General features: G+C 36.1%; 1 protein-coding gene across 1 annotated transcript in view; it reads left to right on the top strand.

The window, feature by feature from the left end:
- LOC150101028 (uncharacterized) overlaps nt 1-22336 on the top strand; it is a 159174-nt gene that overhangs the window by 58393 nt on the left and 78445 nt on the right. The window contains exon 2 of the mRNA XM_090402151.1: nt 18970-19118. Within this exon, the coding sequence (XP_090258277.1) occupies nt 18970-19118 (149 nt within the window). The remainder of the gene's footprint in view (nt 1-18969; nt 19119-22336) is intronic.

Below are 22336 nucleotides of genomic sequence, written 5' to 3'. Positions count from 1 at the left end.
TAAGTCAAGTTTACGGCTGAAGTATTTTCAGGTCTGAGGCAACTCGTGGTAAAGGTGGAGTAAGCACTGATCACTTTTCCTTAGTATCTCCCCTAATGCAAAGCACATCTCCACAAGGAGATGTATGATGCTTACCACCAGTAAAAATACTTTCTACATTTATTATATCTCCTCCAGAGATTTTTATTTAATAAGGTTAAAACACCTTATGGTAACTTGTTTTGGTGAAATACTTACAAGCTCTGTATTACTAAATCTTAGTATATTTCTAGCCTAGCTCCCACTGATGAGACCTCAATAAAGGTCGAAACCGGTCTGGGTAGTGGCCCCTTGCCTTTAATACAAAACATCATACATCCCCTTCTTGGAGATGTGTTTTGGCATTAAGGGTAAATATTAAGATTAGTGATCGGAGCTTGTTCCACCTTTGCCACGAGTTGCCCTGGTCTTGCACTACCTGTGGGATCAGTTAGACTTGCATCAATTGCAGGTGAAAACTTGACTTTTGGTCTGTTTGCTTACTTGGGAAATGGAGTAAAACCAGGTTTAAAATTGCTTGGTATCCTTAACATATTTATACCCCAAGGTAAAAATACTTTCTACATATATATATATATATATATATATATATATATATATATATATATATATAGTGTAGATAGTGGACAGTAACTGTGCGTGTGTACGTGTATGCATGTATATATATGTGTGTGTGTGTGTGTGTGTGTGTATATATATATATATACAGTATATATATGTATGTATATGTGTGTGTGTGTGTGTGTATACAGTATATACACACACACAGTGGCGCACTCAGGATTTAATCTGGGGGGGGGGCGAGTTGAGTAGACGATTTGACAATAGACACTACGCTTTGCATACGACCTATGACTGAACATCTGCAGTGATCGCCAATACATGATATTCGTGATCTCCTCTGGCCCTGCTCGAGCAAACGAAGTAGCACTCAGTCCGCCTCGCGTTCATAGCGGCCGTGATTCCCGAGAGCTATAGGGTAGTGTTTCTCAACCTGTGGTTCCCGACGATGGGACAGGTGGTCCGCAGGCAGACTTAAGTTAAATAAATAAAGATATATATTTTAATTATCCAAACAAAACAAATTAAAATTGAATAAGTAAGTAAAAATTATTGAAATAAAACGGAAAGTTAAAATAAACAACAAATAGCGGCAGAATGTTCATTCCGAGTAATAAAAGAAGGGTGAGGTGAACAATATGGTTTTATTGCTTCAGCCTTCCCTTGCTGTTTTGACAGATTTGAAGTAAACATATGTTATCTACATTTCAACCAATTGCTTGTTGTTTATTGATTTTTATTATTGAAGGGTTTTCCTCCTTCAATTAAGGCCCAGAATATATTCAGAAGTGCTAAGTGATACTTGGACAAAGTGTATCCTGAATTAACCCCAGTTTTTCGCAACTAGGACGTGGAAAAGAAAAGCAAATGAAACAGTTGATGCTAACCCTAATTGTGATATTATTAAAATAGAAGAAACAAACAGTCCAAAGAAAAAATACAGTAAGAAATATAATAGTTCATATTTGGAATTTGGGTCTACTTGTTGTGGAGATGAAAGTGAACAGAAACCTCAGTGTGTGTTGTGTTATGAAGTGTTGTCGAACGAGTGCATAAACCTGCATGAAACTCCGACGACATTTAGAAACTAAACATTGTGATGTGAAAAATAAGCCAGTTGAATTTTTTTCACGACTCTTCGGGACATTAAATCACGGGAAAGATATAGTTTTGTCCATGGGTTCGATTAATAGCGACACTGGAAGCATCCTATCTCTTAAGTTTGCGCAAAACGAAAATAGGGAAACTTCATTCTATTGAGGAAAATTTACTACTTTCAGCTATAAAAGATGTGGTAAAAACTATGTTTGGCAACATATTTTAGTAACTTGTTGATTTGATTTGTAAATTGATTTGATTCCTCTTTCAAATGTTCGTCGCAGAATTAATGATATGGCAGGTGACGTAGAATCTCAGTTAATCAAAAGAGTTAAGAAGAGCCCTTATTATGTGTTACAAATAGACGAGACTACTGATGTTACAGATGATGAGCAGTTAATATGCTAATAAGATAAGTGCATGATAACGACATTCATGACGATATTCTGTTTTGTAAAACTTTGTCATCCCGAACAACTGGAGAAGAAATATTTCACACTCTCAATAATTACAATAATTACAGTAAATACACAAAGGGTTCCAGTTGGAAAAATGCATGGGCTTCTGTTCTAATGGAGCTCGCATCCTTACAGGCAGGCATAGTGAGGTTGTTTCTAAGGTCAAGGAAGTAGCTCCGGATTTCATACATAGGGAAGCGTTAGTCTCCAATGGAATGCCACCAGAATTTAAAATTGTGCTATATAATGCTGTAAAGCTAGTTAATTTTATTAAGGCTTGACCGTTAAATAACAGGTTATTTTCAGTATTCTGCGATGAAATGGACAGTGAGTATATACAACTTTTGCTTCATTCTGGAATTCGCTGGCTTTCCAGGGCAAAGTACTAATAAGGTTATTTTAATTAAGGCATGAAGTTTTATTTTTTGTAAAGGAAAGCAATTCTGATTTTGCATCACTCCTTGTTGACAAAGCATGGTTATTAATACTATTCTATCTTTCAGACATTTTTTTCGAAATTAAATGAATAAATCTCTCCCTTCAGGGAAATTCTTTAACTGTTCTTGATTGCCTACGACAAAATAAAGGCATTGGAGAAAAAACTGCATTATAGATTAGGTATGTAAAAGACAGATAATTTGCACCTTTTCCAACTTTGGAATCCTTTTTAGTGAAAAATTATATTTTTGTTGATTCTGAGTTTCTGGAAAGGGTTTGCGACTACCTCAAAACTCTGAAACAGAAATTTGAAACATATTTTCCGAATAATTTATAAGAAATTTCTGTGGGTTCGCGATCTATTTCAGGCTCATAGTCACGAGAACGACTTTTTATTATCGAAAAAAGAACAGTTAATTGAGATTTCAAGTGACAGTGGGCTTAAAATGCAATTCCGTGATCTTGGTTTGGCTCTATTCTGGATCTCGCCTTCAGTGAGAAGTGCATTTCCTGGATTATCTGAAAAAGCAATGAAAATCGTCATGCAGTTTTCTATAACATATAACCTATTTTTGTGAGAAAGGATTTTCATCGCTCCTTCAAATAAAAACAAAATACAGAAATTCTTAGTGTGTGGGTTGATCTTCGACTGAAGTTGACCAATATTTAGCCAGATATCCAGCAACTCTGAAAGGGACGAGAAGTAACGTAACATAGTAACATAATTATATCATATTATTTATTTGTTTAATAAAAATTAAAACTTTCTTCAATGATGATACACTTTTAATCGTTTACTTCCACTTTAATTATGTTTCCATATGTATTCAAAGCATGCTTTTAGATTTATTATGTTATAACTGACTCAGTTTTTCTCGAATGTTGGTAATCCCCAAATAGGTTTTTAAAAAAATGACAAAACTTAGTGGTCCGTAGAATTGTTTTAGGCATTTTACTGGTCCTCGTGCTTTGAAAGGTTGAGAAACACTGCTATAGGGTATTCCCACATTATGTGACAGCTAATGCATAAGTAGTATAGAAATAGTAGTCACAACACAGCATAAATTTGAAAAAATGAATTTTAATTAGGAAAATATATTTGGAAAATTTTGTAGTGTTTTTTCCCTTTTTCTTTTTTTTTGGGGGGGCCCCGAGCCCTAAGGCAGAGGTTATTTTATTACTTGTTTTATTTTATTAAATAAAAGCAGTTTTGATATTTGGGATTATTTATTGTCCTACTCTTCCCCCCTCCCTCCACCCCTCAAAAAAAGAAAAAAAATCCCAGAATAACCGGATCTGATCTTGACTGAGATATTGAGACATGAAGGAAGGAAGAATCATTTTTCACACATTAAAATGAATGTTTTATAAACTTCGAATGGATTTTTACGTTTAACACCTAACACCTCTGTGATCATCAGTTGTCATTTTGCAATTGAATATCCATTTTTCCCCAATGAAAATTAATTCATGAGAGCACTGTTTCATTATTGTAAAATATTTTTTCTAGATCTAAGATACTTCATTAAGACACAGACCTGTATTGAAAGATATTGGCCAAAAAAATCTTGCAGTCCATAGTGAATAAGAAAACAATACATCTACTTCATTTTTTTTTTTTTTTCTCCCATTGTGAAAACGTTTACATTCTGATAATTCTTTCTTCATATGTATTACGCAGGTAAGACTTTAGGTCTAAATTATTTTCGATTATAGTATTTTTAACATTTTTTTAAAAAAAAAATTCTTTGGAATAATGGTTTTTCATATCTTGGAATCAGTCGTATGTAATAAGTTGTTCAAGCTGAGTAAGAATGAGAACGAAGCTGAAAATTTTTATTTTGCCACTTAACTTCTCCAGTAATTTCAGTGGTAAAGCATAAAGAAGGTGTTTTTTTTTTTTTTTTTTGGTGTTATTTTTAAATCATCGGACGTTGCAGGGGTATTGTTCTACTACACACGAAACAGGAATTTATCTAGCAGAACACATTTCTAGCATTTCCAAAGTGAGTTCAGAGTTCAAATATATTATTGCAACATTCCTTCAATTGCAGTTGAATTGATAATCATAAGGTTTGAGTTGTGCTGCATATGAATTTCAGAGAAGTCATTATATGCCAACCAGGACAATCTGCTTACTATTAAGCAGATTGCCCACTTCTGTATACCATCAATAATTCTAAGGGAGGCTTTAGGTCTGCCACCCCAAATTTGGGAACAGTATTCTAAGATTGGTCAGATCTGAGACCAGTGGCGGCCGGTGAAAATTTTAAGTGGGGGTGCTGCATATAAAAAAAAAAAAAGAGAAAGAAAAATTTCTAATCGGTAACGAATTTATTAATAAATAAATTTTCATATTAAAATTTGCTTTATTAAAAATATTTCATCCTCACCACGAACAAACACCAATAATAAAAGTTTCGTATCGATAGCAATGACAACCGCAAACGAATATCGGCGTTAGATCGCAGTGCATTTGTTTCGTGTAAAGATAATTGAAAAAATATAATTCTTTTCATATTTTCGACAGTGACCCTCGTCATAATTCAGCCTTGTATCTATAATAAATAAATAATTATATGTTATTTTAACAAAATAAAATAAGATTTACAAAAAATACTTCACCACGCACCAATAATAAACGTTTCATATGCCGGCAAAGGTTGGTCGATTGGTAGAACCTCTGCTACTAATGGCTCAGTTAAGTAAGTTTGAGCGTGGTTAGTAGTTGAAAGGAGTTCAATCGTTCGATGCTGTTGGCACACTCTCCCTCGATGAGTCTTTGGACTTTCTGGAGGTGTCAAATAATAATAATAATAATATCTCACAGAAATAACGTGATAAGGATACTAAAAATACACTGCCGTTTGGGCAGTGTGTAAATGACGTAACGTGCAATGACAAGCGCCGACGAATATCGGCATTACATCACAGTGCTTTTGTTTCGTGTAACGATAATTGAAAAAATATAATTCTTTTCATATTTTCAACAGTGAGACTCGTCATAATTCAGCCTTGTATTTATAATAAATAAATAATTATATGTTATTTTAACAAAATAAAATGAGATTTACAAAAAATAGTTCACCACGCACACGCACCAATAATAAACGTTTCATATCTGACAGAAATAACGTGCGTAAGGATACTAAAAATACACTGCCGTTTGGGCAGTGTGGGAATGACGTAACGTGCAATGTAAAGCGCAAACGAATATCGGCGTTAGATAGCAGTGTATCTGTTTCGTAATCTAAAGAGGTAATCGAACAGTTCCAATTATTAACTATTCAGTCAATGTCAAAACATAAGCTGTAACCTTTAACATGTTGTATTGCATTTATATAATGTTGTAAGCATTGTTATTATTTATAAACACAAAATTTAAGTTTTTAATTTTTTCCTTGGGGGTGCTGCAGTGTCTCAGTGCTTATGTACAGGCCGCCACTGTCTGTGAGAGGAAGTGAAGTAACATTTTGATTGGAAAAGAACAGCAAGCTTTTTTTTTTTTTTTTAGAGTCTGAAGAAGTTATGTATGCAATCTGATTGTGCCAGGATAAACTGGATGTGACAATCAGCCCAAAGAAAACAGAAAGACATGAATGAGAGTACAGAACTCTGGGGTACTCCAGCATTAATAAAGAAGTTGATGAGTGAAAGCCACCATGGCATGCAATTGTGAATGACCATTGAGGAAACTGGCAATCCAGTCATAGAGGGCAATAGGGCAACCATAAGATGGTAACTTGTTCAAGATGCCTTAATGTCAGACACGATCAAATGCCTTTGAATTATCGAGAGCAACAACATGGGTTTCTCCAAATCTTTCCATGGCCTGTGTCCAAAGATTGGTGAGATTGGCAAGGAGGTCAGCTGTAGGAGAATGGTAGAATTCATATTGGTGATTGCCAGTTAAATGATGAGTCTCCAGGTAGTGAAGATGCTGGTTGTTGATAACCTTCATCACTTTTGAAAGTACTGAGGTGAGAGCAATGGGAAGATAGTTAGATGGCCGACTGTTGTCTCCCTTTTTGGGTGACAATATGGAAGCAAGCCTACAGGATAAAGGCTTGCTTCCTTGTTAGGTAGATAGTAGTAGAATATGATAGCTTATATCGGCGATATAGGATGAGTGTTAATTCTAGGGCACAAATTTTTAACACAGCTGGAGGAATACCATCTGGACCAGGAACCTTGTTGGTCTTGAAGTTAATTCTTTCTTAATGTCCTGGCAGAAGTTCAGAGGAGGCATGCAATGGGCAGTTCGTAATGTTGTTTGAATCATTTGATATTTTTTTTTTTTTTTGAAACTTGTTTTAGGCTGTTGTATAAGCTGAATAAGAAACTAGAGTTTTTAAGTTGAGCCATTGAACATATGCTGCATTTTTATCATGGACTGTAAAGATACTTTTTTTGAGAACCAAGACTGGAATTTGCAGTGGAGTTAGGAATGAAGGCTTTCATTCCAGTGAGGATTATTTCAGTTATTAGTTCAGTGTAGATTTTTAGATGAGGAGAGCAAAAGCGGCAATCTGACCATGAAAAAGACGCATAAAAATTCCAGAGGTCATCTGAATTGGCACAATAGTAGTGCCATAGGTGGCAAAGTTGAGATTGGCTGAGAGTAGGATAACTGTAGAAAAGGAGACTTGAATAAGATTGTGACCAGAGTTGCCAAGGGGAGAGCAGACATCCACAGTGTATTTGGAGAAAGAGCTAGTTAAGAAAAGGTCCAGTGTCTCAAAGAATGGTGAGGACTCCAGTGTTCTGGTTGGTAGCTTAACTATTTCTAATAAGTCATGACTAATCATTTGCATTAATCAGTCATGACTTACTTGTAATAAGTCATGACTGATTAATGCAAATGATTCAGCTTCCCTTCTGGCCTGATCTGTGATTTTAAAGTAGGAGAGCCAGTTTGTATTAGGATGTTGAAGTCCCCTAGGAAGACATTCTCACAATTTGGGTAATTAGTTTGCATGACATCAATTTTTAGTGATAAGTAGTCAAAAAGAGTAGTATGGTTGTCGGAGTTAGGGGAATCGTAAAGGCAGCTAATGAAGGCTATAGAGTGAGATAAAGAAATCTTGAGCCAATGCAGATCGAAAAGTGGATATTTCAGGTTGGATAAACCTTTGGCAAGGGATATCTGATTTCATGAAAACACGTTCCTCCCTTTTTTTGCAGAATGCATCATGTAGGATGTAGAAACGTTGAAGTAGGCTATGGTAATGGAGGATGATGTTTTGTTTTGCATATATAAAAATAATAAAATTTAAAAAGCAAAAGATAAATGATGAGACTAAAAGGAAGAGAGGAAGTAGTTGTGAATTAAGTGATTTTCCTTTGTTGCCTATACAACTGTTGGGATAGAAGCTCTTTAAGAGATGAAAGCATGGAATAGCAGGATTGTGCCAATAGAGATGGGTCTGAGAGAGGAACCAGAAGGCTTGATTACGAGGTGATTTTTTTTTCTGCATTTGTCCGTTTCCTAGACTGATTTGGATTTGTTGATGAGTTTTTCACAGATGTTTTAAAATGCATTTGATGATGGAAATGAGTTGCATGCAAAAATGGGTTGCATCTAAATGGAAAGATGCATGTATTTGGAGGAGATTGTTGTTCTATGAGCAGGTGAGGGGTTGGGATAGGTAAATTAGGGTTACTAGGGAAGAGGTAGCATGGGTGTCCCCATGTTATTGCACAGCTATGAGTATGAATGAAGTGAATTCAAAATGGGAATGAGATAATAGTGACTTGGATACAAATTATGTGAGGGGCAGTATCCATCACATAGTAAAAGACTTGAGATCATGGTAGTGAAATTGCCTAGGAAGAGAGATGCAGAATATGTGGAAAGTGCTTGATCATAGAAGCAAGAGAGATGTACAGAAGAAGTGGGTCTCATTTAAAAGCTGTAGGAATGCAGTCATTGGTAGAGGGGTTATTCTCTGGGAAAATGAGAGTATTAGGTTTGCAAAACTTCAGTTATCAAGTTGTAAGGTAGCTGGAATGACTCTGTATAGAGATTGCAGTTTGGAGGCTGAGAGGATGTATAGTGCACAAAGCTGAGTGGGATCTGGGAAGAGTAATAATAGTTACAGGAATATAATTCATTGGTTTTTCTGTTTACAAATGGAGCAGATCAGGAATAAAGAAAAGGAATTTCTGGCATGGTTGGATTAGCTTTGTGTGTGTGATAGTGTGTACCTCCCACAATGAGTCTCTGATTCCATGGAGGTCAGATATTAATTATACTACTAATAATAATGACATTAATAGATTGTCTGTCTGAAGATTATTGGTATCAGCAAATTATGGTTTTCGGAGGATAATGTCAGAAGGAAAGGAAGTGTGTCTTTCATGATGATGAGTGGGAAATGTTCAGGCAAATTGGTTTGGCATGTGCAAAACAGCAATATTTTAGGGAATTAACTATAGCAATATAAATTAGGCATGGTATATACAGTAATAAGGGAACTAAATTTCTGGAATTCTTGAGGGACTAATGTTTTAGGCTATGTGGTGGAGGTAACATATGGGGATCAAGAGATTTGGATTTTGTCACCACATCATCAGAAGATCTGATTTTGACTGAGATGTCTTACTCGTCCCCATTTGGTGAATGTGATCATATAGGCTTGACTTGGAAGATGAATAGGCATGCAAAAATAATAAGTAGGAAGGAATTTACCTGGCATTATAAGGCAGGTGATTATAATAGACTTGGAAAGAATTTCAAAGAAGAGAGATCAGCAATGCATGGGAGCTAGTTAAGAAATATTTGTTAGCAACAAGTACTCTAGATGACAGGAAGGCAGCAGGACTAGAAGGGATTTCATTAACCATGTCATTTACCTTACTATGTAATGAACGTCTTGGAACTGGGAAAGTCTCTAATCAGTGGAAGAAGGTAGCAGCACTGCATAGCGGTTGTAAAAAAAAAAAAAAAAAAAAAAAGGAAGTATACAACTGCATACCAGTTTGTATTTCTTTTATGGTTAGGATTTCGGAAAAATTTTTAGGAGCTGGTGTACAGAATTGGACAGATGAGGATAATATTATTTATAAAAAGCAGCATGGTTTTATTAGGGTGTACTCCTTTATTTATTAATCTTGTTGCCTTTTATAATAGAGTAACAAGAGTGATTGATGAGGGAAAGGCATGTACTGTTTCTGGAGAGGTTGCTACATGACAAATCGATATTAAAGTTGAAAATTATGAGTTGTTTAGATATCAGGTTAGTAGATTGGAATGGAAATTGATTGTCTGATAGATATCAAAGAGTATGTGAAGGAGTAGTATTGCTGGAAAAGTGGTCTTAAGTGGGGCTTCCACAGAGTTCAGTTCTAGAGGTGTTACCTTCAAATATTCATGTCAATGACAGTGTCATTGAACTACAGGCAGATGTTCAATTATTTGAAGATGATGGCAAGTTTGGGAGGATTGTTAGTGATACATTAGAGTCAGTGTGGTTCTTCTGAAGATTTAAATAGACTGTAAAGGTGGGAAGATGACTGATATCTTTATTCATCTTTTTGGATCCACATATTGGTGGAACTATACTGGAGTTAGAGGCAGTCAGGGGAAGGGGAAAGAAATTTATAGTTCTGGAGATATATTGCAAAAGGTTGTGAAGGCAACCAAGAGCATTGTTGCAATACTAAGAATGTTGACCAATAGCACTCATATACAGTGCTATTGGAAAGGGTACAAAAAGCTAATATCAAAAAATGATATCTGGTTATGAATATAGACCAAAGGCAAGTAATCTGAACCATTTAGTCAGTATTTGCTGAACATGTGACATATAATTGAATCAATTAAGCTGTTGAGAGGTATTTATTGGATAGATATTGGCAAGATTTTTCTTATTGTAGAAGAAGAAGATGAAGGAAAAAGGAGACAAGGGACCATATCTCCCTGGAAATTGCAAAAGTAAGTAGTGAGTAAGAGGGTGAAAATAGCTCTTTTATTATTTATTTTTTTCATGGAGAGTTGTATGAGCATTTAGAATGCATTGCTTGAGAGGATTGCAAGAGTGCAGACATTGATGAATAAGTTTAAGGGTGGTAAGACAGACTTTGTGTTGTCATATTATTATGGACCTCCATGGTATCATAAAGGCACATTATGGTAAGTAGACCTACCACAATGAGTTATGATCCCATAGAGATCCATAATAGTCACATCACATGCTGTAGTGTAAGCTGAGTGTGAATCTGAGCAATTTTTTTAATTGAACTGTTTGAGATATGCTGATTCTTCTCTTCAACTACTTTGGCAACACTGGTAGAGAATAGTGAATGAATAGTGGTTTGGGATTTTATGGTGAGTGGGTGGCAAAGGCTTTCATTCCTGTAAGGATTATTTTATTTATTCATTCAGAGCAGGAGTCTGGATCAGGATCAGTACAGTAATGAGGGTATGAAGTGCCTGTGGCAAGTTTATTATTATTATTATTATTAAACAAGACCTCATGGAGTCAAAGACTCATCTAGGAGGTCCTTTTTATCTTACACACACATCTCATCATACCGTGTCTTAAACACATTCAAACTACTTGCAGACACCACGCTCTCAGGCAAGGCATTCCAATCACTCACAACTCTGCACGAAAAAAACCTGCCTCTCACTCCCTTACTCACACCCTCCTTATACAGTTTCCAGGGATGACCTCTGGTTCTCCCCTGATCTCCCACTATTCTCTGTAGAACTTCTCCACCATTGATCCTATAACAACCCCTTACCAACTTGTAGGTCTCTATCATATCTTCCTTCTCTCCACGAGACTCTGCAAATTACATCTTTTCAATCTTTCCTCATACTCAACATTCCAGAGGTTAGAAACTACCTTAGTCAGTCGCCTTTGGACCCTTTCCAACATCTCTTCATCCTTCTGAAAACCCGGTGACCAAATCTGGGCACAATAGTCCAAGTGTGGCCTAATCAAAGCCTTATACATTGGAACAAGTATCTCCCTACTTCTACATGTCAGTGTCCTCCGCATCATTCCCAGAAGTCTTTGTGTTGTCTTCACAATTTTGGCGATGTGTCCCCTAAATTTTAGATCCTTATCCACTATCACCCCCAGATCTCTTATTTCCTCTACTTCCAACAATATATTCTCACCAAGCATAAATTCTGCATCCCATCTTTGTTTTCCAAATTTTAAAACTTTACATTTTGCAACATTGAACTCACATTCCCATTTGCTTGCCCAATCACTCAATTTATTCAGGTCTTCTTGCAAGGCCACAACATCTTCACTACTCTTTATGGTTCGTCCCAACTTTGCATCATCTGCAAACAACTGAATATCTCCATCCAAATCTTCACCAATATCATTAATATATAAGTTAAATAGTAATGGCTCTAAAACAGACCCCTGAGGCACTCCACTAGTGACTTTCCTTTTCCTGGATATTGCACCCCCATACACAACTTGTTGATACCTATCAGATAGCCAGTCTCCAATCCAATGCACTAATCTAATATCCAACCCCATCTGCTCTAGTTTGATTGTCAACTTATCATGAGGTACTCTATCAAAAGCCTTTGTGAAATCCAAGTATATTACTGTGTATCCTTCTCCTCTGTCCAAGGACGCAGTCACTTTATTGTAATAAGTAAGTAGATTACTAAAACATGACCTCCCTTTAGCAAATCCATGCTGTCCATCAAAGATTATACCATTGTTGTCAACCCAACTCTGGATCCTAGTTCTCACAAGCTTCTCCAACAACTTAACCACAACACCTGACACACAGATAGGCCTATAGTTTGATGCTTGAGTTCGATCACCTCCTTTATGAAGTGGCACAATCTTGCCCTCCTTCCACTCTTTAGGAACTTGACCAAGTGCAAGACTCGTATTAAAAAAATATGTCAAGGCAGGTGTCAACTCTCTGGCACACTCCTTCAGAATACGTGGTGATATATTATCAAGTCCCACAGCCTTATTTACATCTAGTTTACTCAACTCCCCAAACACCTCTTGCTCACTTACAGTCAGTCTCTCCTCCCCATCATCAACTGCTCTTAATCTCTCCATGAAGTCACATTCACAAGATTGAAAGATCTTTATGAATTGCTCATTAAGTATCTCCACAACACATTCTGCAACAGCTGTCTTTATACTATTTCCTCCAATCAATGTCATCCTTCCATAATCATTCTTTCTTTTGCTGGCTACATATCGAAAGAACTCCCTAGGATTCTTTTTGGCTTCATTAGCTAACTGCTGTTCATACCTCTCTTTAGCTACTCTCACCAACCAAGTCACCCTCCTTGCCTGGTCTTTGTAGACCTCATGAAATTGGTTACTTCCACTTCTCTTATGCTGTCTCCACAATGCCTTTTTTTTCTGTATTGCATGCTTAATCTCTTTATTCATCCATCTCACACCTACCTTATTTAACCTTCTCACCCGTGGTATACATTTAGAACTTGCACCCCCTAACCCAATGCAAAAATGACAAAAATGTTGAAAAATTTAAATGTAACAAGTTAAATTTTACTAAATGCAATATGTTAAATACTTACTATTACCCCCATCAAAATGAGTTGCAGTGTGTTGCAGAATTTGTGTCTAAAGCAGTGTATTGTTGAAATTTAAAAATACAATATAAAATGGCAGACTTTTATATCTATTTATTTATATTTATTTTTTATGTTTTACGCCCCAAACCTAGTTGCACCCGTGGCGGGCGCCTCTTTTGCCATGCCCTCATTACGGCACTGATCAGGATAGCAGAAACAGTAATCAGAACATAGTGCTAGGCATCAGATGACATGTGAATTCACTCAGGGACTGGGAGATTTGGCTGTTTGACTGAGGGTTTGATTATTTAAGATTGTCTAATTTGATCAGCAATCACTATAGTATATCCAGCCATCAGGCAAAATGCCTTTGAATTAGACTTGGGTTATTATTAAACTAAGTTTAATTCATTCAAAGCCATGTTGCCTAACAACTGGATATACTATAGTGATTCAGGACTTTCATGGAGACTCATCAGGTTTAAGACTCATCTTAAACAAATGCCTCCATGAATAAAAGCCTCTTTTCAACTTCTTACACCTCTTTTGTAACTTCCAGGGTTGGTCCCCTTGTCTGCATTCCTTCCCTTATTCTACTATATAAATGTCTGACATGCCCTCAGTCTCAAGTAGCATTGTAAGGTCCTGATATTAGTTTTGTTATTCACCTCAGTACTCTCTGCAAGGTTAAGTTATCCTCTTTAAATCCTGGTGACCAAATCTGACCATAGTAATCCTGGTGTGGTCTGATTGGGCTTTATACAATGGAATCACTATGGTCAAAATCCTTGTTAGAATTGCAGAAATCTTTTGGGTTAACTTCACTATCTTCATAATACATCCCATAAACTTCAAATTTTTATCAACTATTACCCTAAGATCTCTTTCCCTTTCTGTCTCTGCCTTTATTTCTGCCCATGGTGAACATTAGTTAGATTAATATTATTATTTATTATTATTATTTCATGGTACCTCCAAGGAGTCCAAAGACTCATCGAGGGAGAGCACCTACACTGCAACTCTCCACCTCCACCACTTAATCCACCAGCTATACCAAACTGCCACTATCATCATCTACACCAATGCCATCTACTGCCCACCACCACTAGTATTTTTTGTCTGTAAATTGCATTATGTTCTAATGGCTGATTTGCCTGTATGCCAGAAGAAAAACCTGAGTTTCTGGGAGGAAAAAACTCTGCTACTTCCATGTGAGATCAACTAAGTTACGAAAGGAAACTGTGAGCAAGAGGTTGAGGAGTGGTTTCTTTACAAAGAGGGTGGTTGAACCATGGAATGCATTGCCTGATGGAGTAGTGAGAGCGAGAACGTTCAATGAGTTATAGGAGTGATATGATTGACTTTGTGTTTCTTAGGAAGGACCTCCCACGAAGTCTTTTGACTCCATGGAGGCCTGAATAATAATAATAATAATAATAATAATAATAATAATAATAATAACTAACTCACCTTTCAGTTGAAAAAAATCCATATAAAGATTCTTCTCATCATGACAAGAATCGAACTTAGGCCTTTTCCAATCGAAGATTGCAACATACTGTCGTTCTTCCAATTGTGCTATGGAGGTGCATATTAATTATTAGTCCAATAATCTTGGAATAAGATTATTGGACTAATAATCTTATTAGTTCCTTTAATTATTTATTTTCTCAAAACAAAATATTTCACCACAATTTCAAGTTGGAAATTTTAATTTTCGCTATAATCTCAAAATGAAATATTTCATAAGAAATGAAGTATTTTTATAAAGTGCAAGGTAACTTCCTGTATGCTATGAGGATTGATTGGACAAGAATAATTGCACATTGTAATAAATAGGAGAAGAAAGGTTGATATGATCAAGGTATAGAAGTTATTAGTAGCTTATTAGATAGATATTGATAGGATTTTTAAAAAGATGTAATGAATAAAAATGAGAAGTCAAGAAACACTAGAAATTACATAAAAATGTGTTTAGTTAGAATATAAGAAATAGGTTTCTTTTCTGGAGAGTGGTAGGTGATTGGCTTGCCAGAGTGCTGAGTGTGCAGACTGTGAATGAATTTAAGATATGGCATTAAGGTGAACCTCCTTTTGACTCCCTTTAGAGGTGTGTGGTAGTAGTAATAATAATAATATTATTATTATTATTATTAATAATACTAATAACAGTATATAGGATAAAATATGACTTATTATTAAATTGACCATATATTTAAAACGTACTTCTGTTCGTACAAATTGCCAACCGGTTTCGCTAGAAACTGACTAGCTTTCTCAAGGCTTGCACAGTACAAAAATGGTAAATGCAAAAAGGTTTAAGAATACAAAGAACCATTAGTACTGTTAGGTAGCTAAGGTAACACGTTCACGCGACATATCTACTCAGCATCATGAACACGCGTTACATGTAAACGCGTAATATGATTATTCGCGTACTGTAGCTCTGTTGAACTGAGGGAATTAATTAGATTTTTTCAAGTATCGTTCAGTATGGCCCCCTGATTTCTGTTTAGGTAGCTACCCGTACTTAGTACAACTGCTGCTTCTTTAAATAGTCGATGTCTGTAATCCTCGTCTACATAGGGCATGGAGCTGTTATTCCAGTCTATAGTGTGGTTCAAAGTTGAAAAGTGATGTGCCAATCCGGAGGTGATCGTTCTGTTGTGATTAACATCGCCGACATGTTCTTTCTGTCTTATTTCCAGGCTTCTCGAAGTCTGTCCAATGTAGGAAAGACCGCACGTGCAAGGAATATTATACACACCTGGATATTTATAAAATGGAACACTGTCTTTCGGAGATCTTAGAAACTGTCTTATGCTATTTGTTGGTTTAAATACAACCCTGATGTTATGGGTCTTTAACAATCTCGCAATTTTTGTGGAAGTTAAACCTATAAAGGGGATGATTGCTGTTGAAATTTGCTGGGAGACTGTTCTTTCTTGTTGGTTATCTTTGTATTTGAACTTCTTTCTCATCAGAGATAAATTTTCTAGCTCGATTTCTCAACATGCGGATGATGCTATGTTTCTGTGACCTATGATGGTTTGAAGAGTAATGTAGATATCATCCAGTGTCCGTTTGGTTTTTTGTAAATTGACAGTTTGATGCTGTTACCTTGTCTTTTTACTAGTAAGTCCAAGAAGTGTAGCTGTTCGTTATTTTCTACTTCTAGAGTAAATTTTATTTTATTGTGGAGTGCATTGATTCTATTAACAAACATATGTCGGTTTTCTAAGTTGTCCTTCCATATGATGAAGATATCATCCACATATCTCCACCATATAGAAGGTTTAGGATTAATGTTAATGAAGATTTCATCTTCAAATTTCTCAATGAAAAGGTCTGCACATGGTGGCGACAGAGGGCTGCCCATGGCTAGGCCTTCTAATTGTTTGTATACTTGTTAACTTTGAAAAAATTTGATTGTAGGCAATGCTTGAACATCTTTGTTCATCACTTTTCAACTTCGAACCACACTATAGACTGGAATAACAGCTCGATGCCCTACGTAGACGAGGATTACAGACATCGAGTATTTAAAGAAGCAGCAGTTGTACTAAGTACGGGTAGCAACCTAAACAGAAATCAGGGGGCCATACTGAATGATACTTGGAAAAATCTAATTAATTCCCTCAGTTCAACAGAGCTACAGTACGCGAATAATCATATTATGCATGTACATGTAACGCGTGTTCATGATGCTAAGTAGATATGTCACGCGAACGTGTTACCTTAGCTACCTAACAGGTACTAACGGTTCTTTGTATTCCTAAACCTTTTTGCATTTACCATTTTTGTACTGTGCAAGCCTTGAGAAAGCTAGTCAGTTTCTAGCGAAACCGGTTGGCAATTTGTACAAACAGAAGTACGTTTTAAATATATGGTCAATTTAATAATAAGTCTTATATTTTGTAACATTTTATGACCAAAAACATGTACAATTTAAATAGTATATAGGATAGCATATCTGCCAGTTGAGTTAAGATAATTTAAGTTGGTATGCAGCAATAGTTCTAATTTTGTTCAATTCCTTATTTTATGCTTGGACTAAGCTAATTTTCATAACAAAAAAAAAAGAAAAATGAAAATATTCAACAAATTATTATTTTTGATAGTGTGAAAATTTTGTGTGATGTTCTTTTAGTGAAAATGGATTTAAATAGAAAATGGATTTGATTTGGGTTAAAATTAAGGCTGAGACAATTTGCACCACAAGCTACATGCCAGCCTGATTGGCCTAGTGGTCAGCATATCCGCTCTCCAGCTAAAAGGCTGCAGGTTCGAATCCTTCCATGGGCATGGATGTTTGTGATTGTCTGTGGAAATACTAGGGGTGGTGGACAGTAGATGGCATTGGTGTAGTTGCGGTGGGTTGTTGTTGGTGGATTGAATGGTGAAGACTGAGAGATGCACGAGTAGAGTAGGTGTCGAAAGTTTATTTTTCACTTGGTTAGAGTATAATAAATTTAGTTTAATCCTTTATCCAAGTGTGAGCAAACAAAGTTTGCGCCTAAAAGTATCTTCAGGACTGGGTTAAGGTGGTACAACACCAGGCAACTCGTTGCAAAGGTGGAGCAAGATACCAACACTCCTATCTCAGTATCTCCTATAATGCAAAACACATCTCCTTGCGGATATGTCTAATGTTATGCATTAAGGGGAGGGCCACTACCCAGACTAGTTTCAACCTTTATTGAGGTCTCTTCAGTGGGAGCCAGGCCCAAGTGGAGATATCAGGCAGAAGCATTAGCAGGTCATCTCTACCTATAGGAATTGCCAATTGGTGTGCCACCCTTTTTTTATAATTTACTCTGGATTTAGAGAAAGATGTTGAAAGTTTATTTTTCACTTGGTTAGAGTATAAACTTTCAACATCTTTCTCTAAATCCAGAGTAAATTATAAAAAAAGGGTGGCACACCAATTGGCAATTCCTATAGGTAGAGATGACCTGCTAATGCTTCTGCCTGATATCTCCACTTGGGCCTGGCTCCCACTGAAGAGACCTCAATAAAGGTCAAAACTAGTCTGGGTAGTGGCCCTTCCCTTAATGCATAACATTAGACATATCCGCAAGGAGATGTGTTTTGCATTACATTATAGGAGATACTGAGATAGGAGTGTTGGTACCTTGCTCCACCTTTGCAACGAGTTGCCCTGGTGTTGTACCACCTTAACCCAGTCCTGAAGATACTTTCAGGTGCAAACTTTGTTTGCTCACACTTGGATAAAGGATTAAACTAAATTTATTATAGAGTAGGTGTCCTCCCTCGATGAGTCCTTGGACTCCCTGGAAGTGTCACATAATAATAATAATACATGTCTTTTCTGTCCATCAGTCATGTGTTTTTCCACCAGTTCTTTGTGAAGGTGAAAACTGAAGAAGTTTCGGTGAATAAGCTTTTCAATCTCTACATAAGACCTGCTAATTCATTTTCATCTGAAAAGCCCATATGCCCATACAGTTTTCTCATATCTAGATAGGATTTAAACCACGGTTTTATCTGTTGAAGGATGAATGTTATGTCACTGTTGTGACAAATAATCATTATGATTCTTAGCATTTCAGAAAACAGGAAAGAAATGTTAAGGGTCAAAGAAGCGTTATTCTATCCTCACTAATAGTAAAGGTGTTAGCAGTACCATAAATCTAAATAAAAATAATCTAATACTTGAAAAGATAATGATGAAGAGAGAACCATTGTAAGTACATTTTTAATAAAGCAATTATGCAAAATAGTATGGTATTGAACAAATGCTAATTTTGCATTGGTGCTGATGGCTTGAGTCTAGTCACACTTTAAATGAAATAATTTAATTTCTGAATGCAGCAAATCAAAATCTGAGGAGTGAAGGGAATAATGAAGAGAATCGTAAAAATGAGGCGATTAATCGAGATTGCCACATCATAGCCCCTGCCAAAAGAGATGAAAATGATCCTAAGAACAAAGACCACCAAGACGATAGATCACTGGAAAAGGTAAGTTAAGAGTTTGAATTATGTATATAATCATTGAAATAAGCCTGCAAACTAATGTTGAAGTTACCATAACATTTCTTAGATCCACCAGCACTGCACACAGAATCAGCTTATTAGTTTTTGATACTTGAATGAACATTATTATACTGGTATCTCCATGGTGTCAGAATGCTTATCATGGGAGACCCCACATACTATCTTTTTTATACATACAATGCCCATCTTGCTTCCCCTTAAACTCATTCACTGTCAGGGCACTCACAACTACTTCTGGCAGTCCATTCTACTCATTCACCATTCTCTAAGCAAAAAAAATGTGATTAGTGTGATTGTGAATAGTGACCCCCACTAGTCACTCACATTCTCTTGGTTTCTTCTCCATCATATACTATTCTCTGACGTCTGTCAGCCCCTTCCTATCCATGCCACCAGTTTCATATCCATTCCCATTTGCTCCGAGTTTCGTAATAGTTTTTCATGCACTACTCTGTCAAATGCCTTTGCAAAGTCTAGCAGTATATCATGGTAGCCATTTTCCTTATCTAATTCTACTGTCACTCTATTATAAAATGTAAATTACTCAAGTAGAACCTATCTTTTACAAAGCCATGCTATCCACCTAGAGTATTGTATTCCTGTCCACCCATTGCTGGATTTTACTTTAACCAACTCTTCAGATACTTTAACCACTACTCCTGAGATATTAATTGGTCTGTAATTTTCTACTTCTGTATTGGAGCCACCTTTATGTGATGGAACTAACCCTCTTTCTACTTCCTTGGAACCTTTCCACAGGTGAGGGATTGAGATTAAACGATTTTGTCAGAAGCATTGACAATTCTCTTGAAGGTCATACCAAGAGCAAATATGGCTATTGCAGCAACCAAAAGATGTATTGTCCAGTTAGTTTGTTGCAAATGCCAAGGTGAAAACATTCTGAAAGGAACTGCTTGAAATCCACTTTCATCAACAGTCTTAGATGATACTAAATATGTCAGGGTGTTAGTTGGCATATCACATGCTCACTGAAATTTGGTAAGGTTTGAGTGAAATACGATGACCAGCATTGCCAATATATGTGATTCTTACATATACAAGTGAAGAAAGAGGAAATCTGTAAACTAAAAGTGAATTCCTTAATTGTTTTTCTGTTCTGTTCTAAAACTGACTAGTAATATAATTGGAAGTTATATCTGAAAAAATGTATAACAAAACAAGAATATTATAACAGTGGAGGATTTAGGGTTTTTAGTTCTAAGGATTTTGAGAGCCATCAGTCTTAATGCAGTGCAACTTATAAAAATGTATTGTAGAACTATGGAAGCATAATGAAATGTAATTCATCTATGACTTCATGTGATGTTATCCAGCACATTTACTGCTTTCAAAACTATCATATCAAGAAATATTCTCAGGTTAAACATACCTATTGCAGCCATGAGGAGATGTACTGTCTAGTTAATTTGATGTGAATGCCAAGGTGAGAATATTCTAAAAGTAACTGCCTGAAATTCACTTTCATCAATTATCCACAGTGGCGCACTCAGGATTTAATCTTGGAGGGGGCCGAGCACTCAGGATTTAACCTTTGGGGGGGGGGGCGAGTTGAGTAGACGTTTTGCGAATACACACTACACATCGCATACGACCTATAACTGAGCATTTGCAGTGATCGCTAATTAATAAGTAGCACACAACATAAATAAAAAAAAATGAATTTTAATTAGGAAAAGATTTTAGGAAATTTTTCTAGTGTTTTTTCCTTTTCTTTGGGGGGGTGCCCGGCGCCCTTGCCCCCCCCCCCTCTGGGTGTGCCACTGATTATCCATATATCATTTACAGGTTAAATGGTCAGTGAACTCTTTAATTCCTAACTCCTGGAGAGTGATGATTCTGCAGACAGAATCTATTATGTAAGAAAATAAGAATTAATTTTATAAAAGAGTAATATCTCATATCAGCATGAACCTTTGCTGATTGATTTTTGCTTTAAGTATCTTATCATCCCTTTGCAAAGTAAGATTTGGAAATAGAAGCCAGATGAGATCCTTGATGTTGAAAGTTTTTCCACTTGATTATAATACAAATTAAAGATGCCAAGAAATCATATTCTTGGTTTAATCCTTTATCCAAGTGTAAGCAAAGAAAGTTTATGTGTGAAATAACTTCATGACTGGGCAACTCGTATATATACAGTTTTTATATAGGAGCTATTGACTTCACATCATTGCCTTAGTATCCCATAATGCAAAGCACATATTCTTATGGACGTGTATGATGCTATACATTATGGGAAGGGTCATTACCCAGACTGATTTCAACCTCAGTGGGAGCCAGATCCAGAAATTGATATCAAGATTGAAAAAAATATAAAAAATAATAAACCAAGAATATAATTTCTTGGTATCTTTAATTTATAATATAACCAAGTGGAAAAAACCTTCAATGTCTATCTGTAATGCAGAGTATTTTAGTAATAAGGTGAGGCACCTTTTGGCTGCTTGTATATGGAAATATGACTTACACATTCCTTCAACCTTGGTATCACAAATTAAATTGCAAAATCTCATGTATGTATGTATCTACTATTTCTATCATATCTCCTCTGCATCTATTCCTCAAACTCTGTAAACCATATTCCCTCAATTTGTCCTCATATGCTCAATTCATGCAATGCCTTAAACCACCTTAGCAGTATTGTCCCCAAGATGTAATTCTCTGTCCATAACTTCTGACTTTCTAGCTTCATTAACCACTTGCTTCAAAATTCCATAATATAATAATCTGCTTGGATCTAATGCCGTCAGTTCAAAATGCATCATGACCATAACCTTGCACTTAGAAACATTAAATTGACACTCCTTATCTACCCATAGAATAGTGTTAAAGTTCAGCCCTGAGATTCTGTATCAGATATATCCTTTATCACTTGTTCCTATGAGGGTTGTTCGAAAAGTTTGGTAAAAAAATAAGTTACACACATTTTTTTTTGGAAAAAATCACCTTTATTTCTCAACATAGTCTCCATCGAGGTCTACACATTTGGTCTAGCTAGTTTCCAATTTTTTCATCCCATCTAAAAAGTAGGATTTGTCAAATTGTGCAAAATAGTCATTGAGTCTTGAGGACATCCTCGTTCAAAGAAAATGTTTTCCCACCGAGCCAGATTTTTAAGTTTGGGAACAAGAAGTCACACGGGGCCAAGTCTGGAGAATACA

The sequence above is a fragment of the Typopeltis vanoorti genome, chromosome 12 (genome assembly GCF_054136105.1).
Source record: "Typopeltis vanoorti isolate ZY-2024b chromosome 12, IOZ_Tvanoo_1.0, whole genome shotgun sequence".
In the NCBI taxonomy this organism is placed as follows: domain Eukaryota; kingdom Metazoa; phylum Arthropoda; class Arachnida; order Uropygi; family Thelyphonidae; genus Typopeltis; species Typopeltis vanoorti.
Note: the sequence above shows the minus strand (reverse complement) of the source record. Positions and strands in the feature narration are given on the sequence as shown.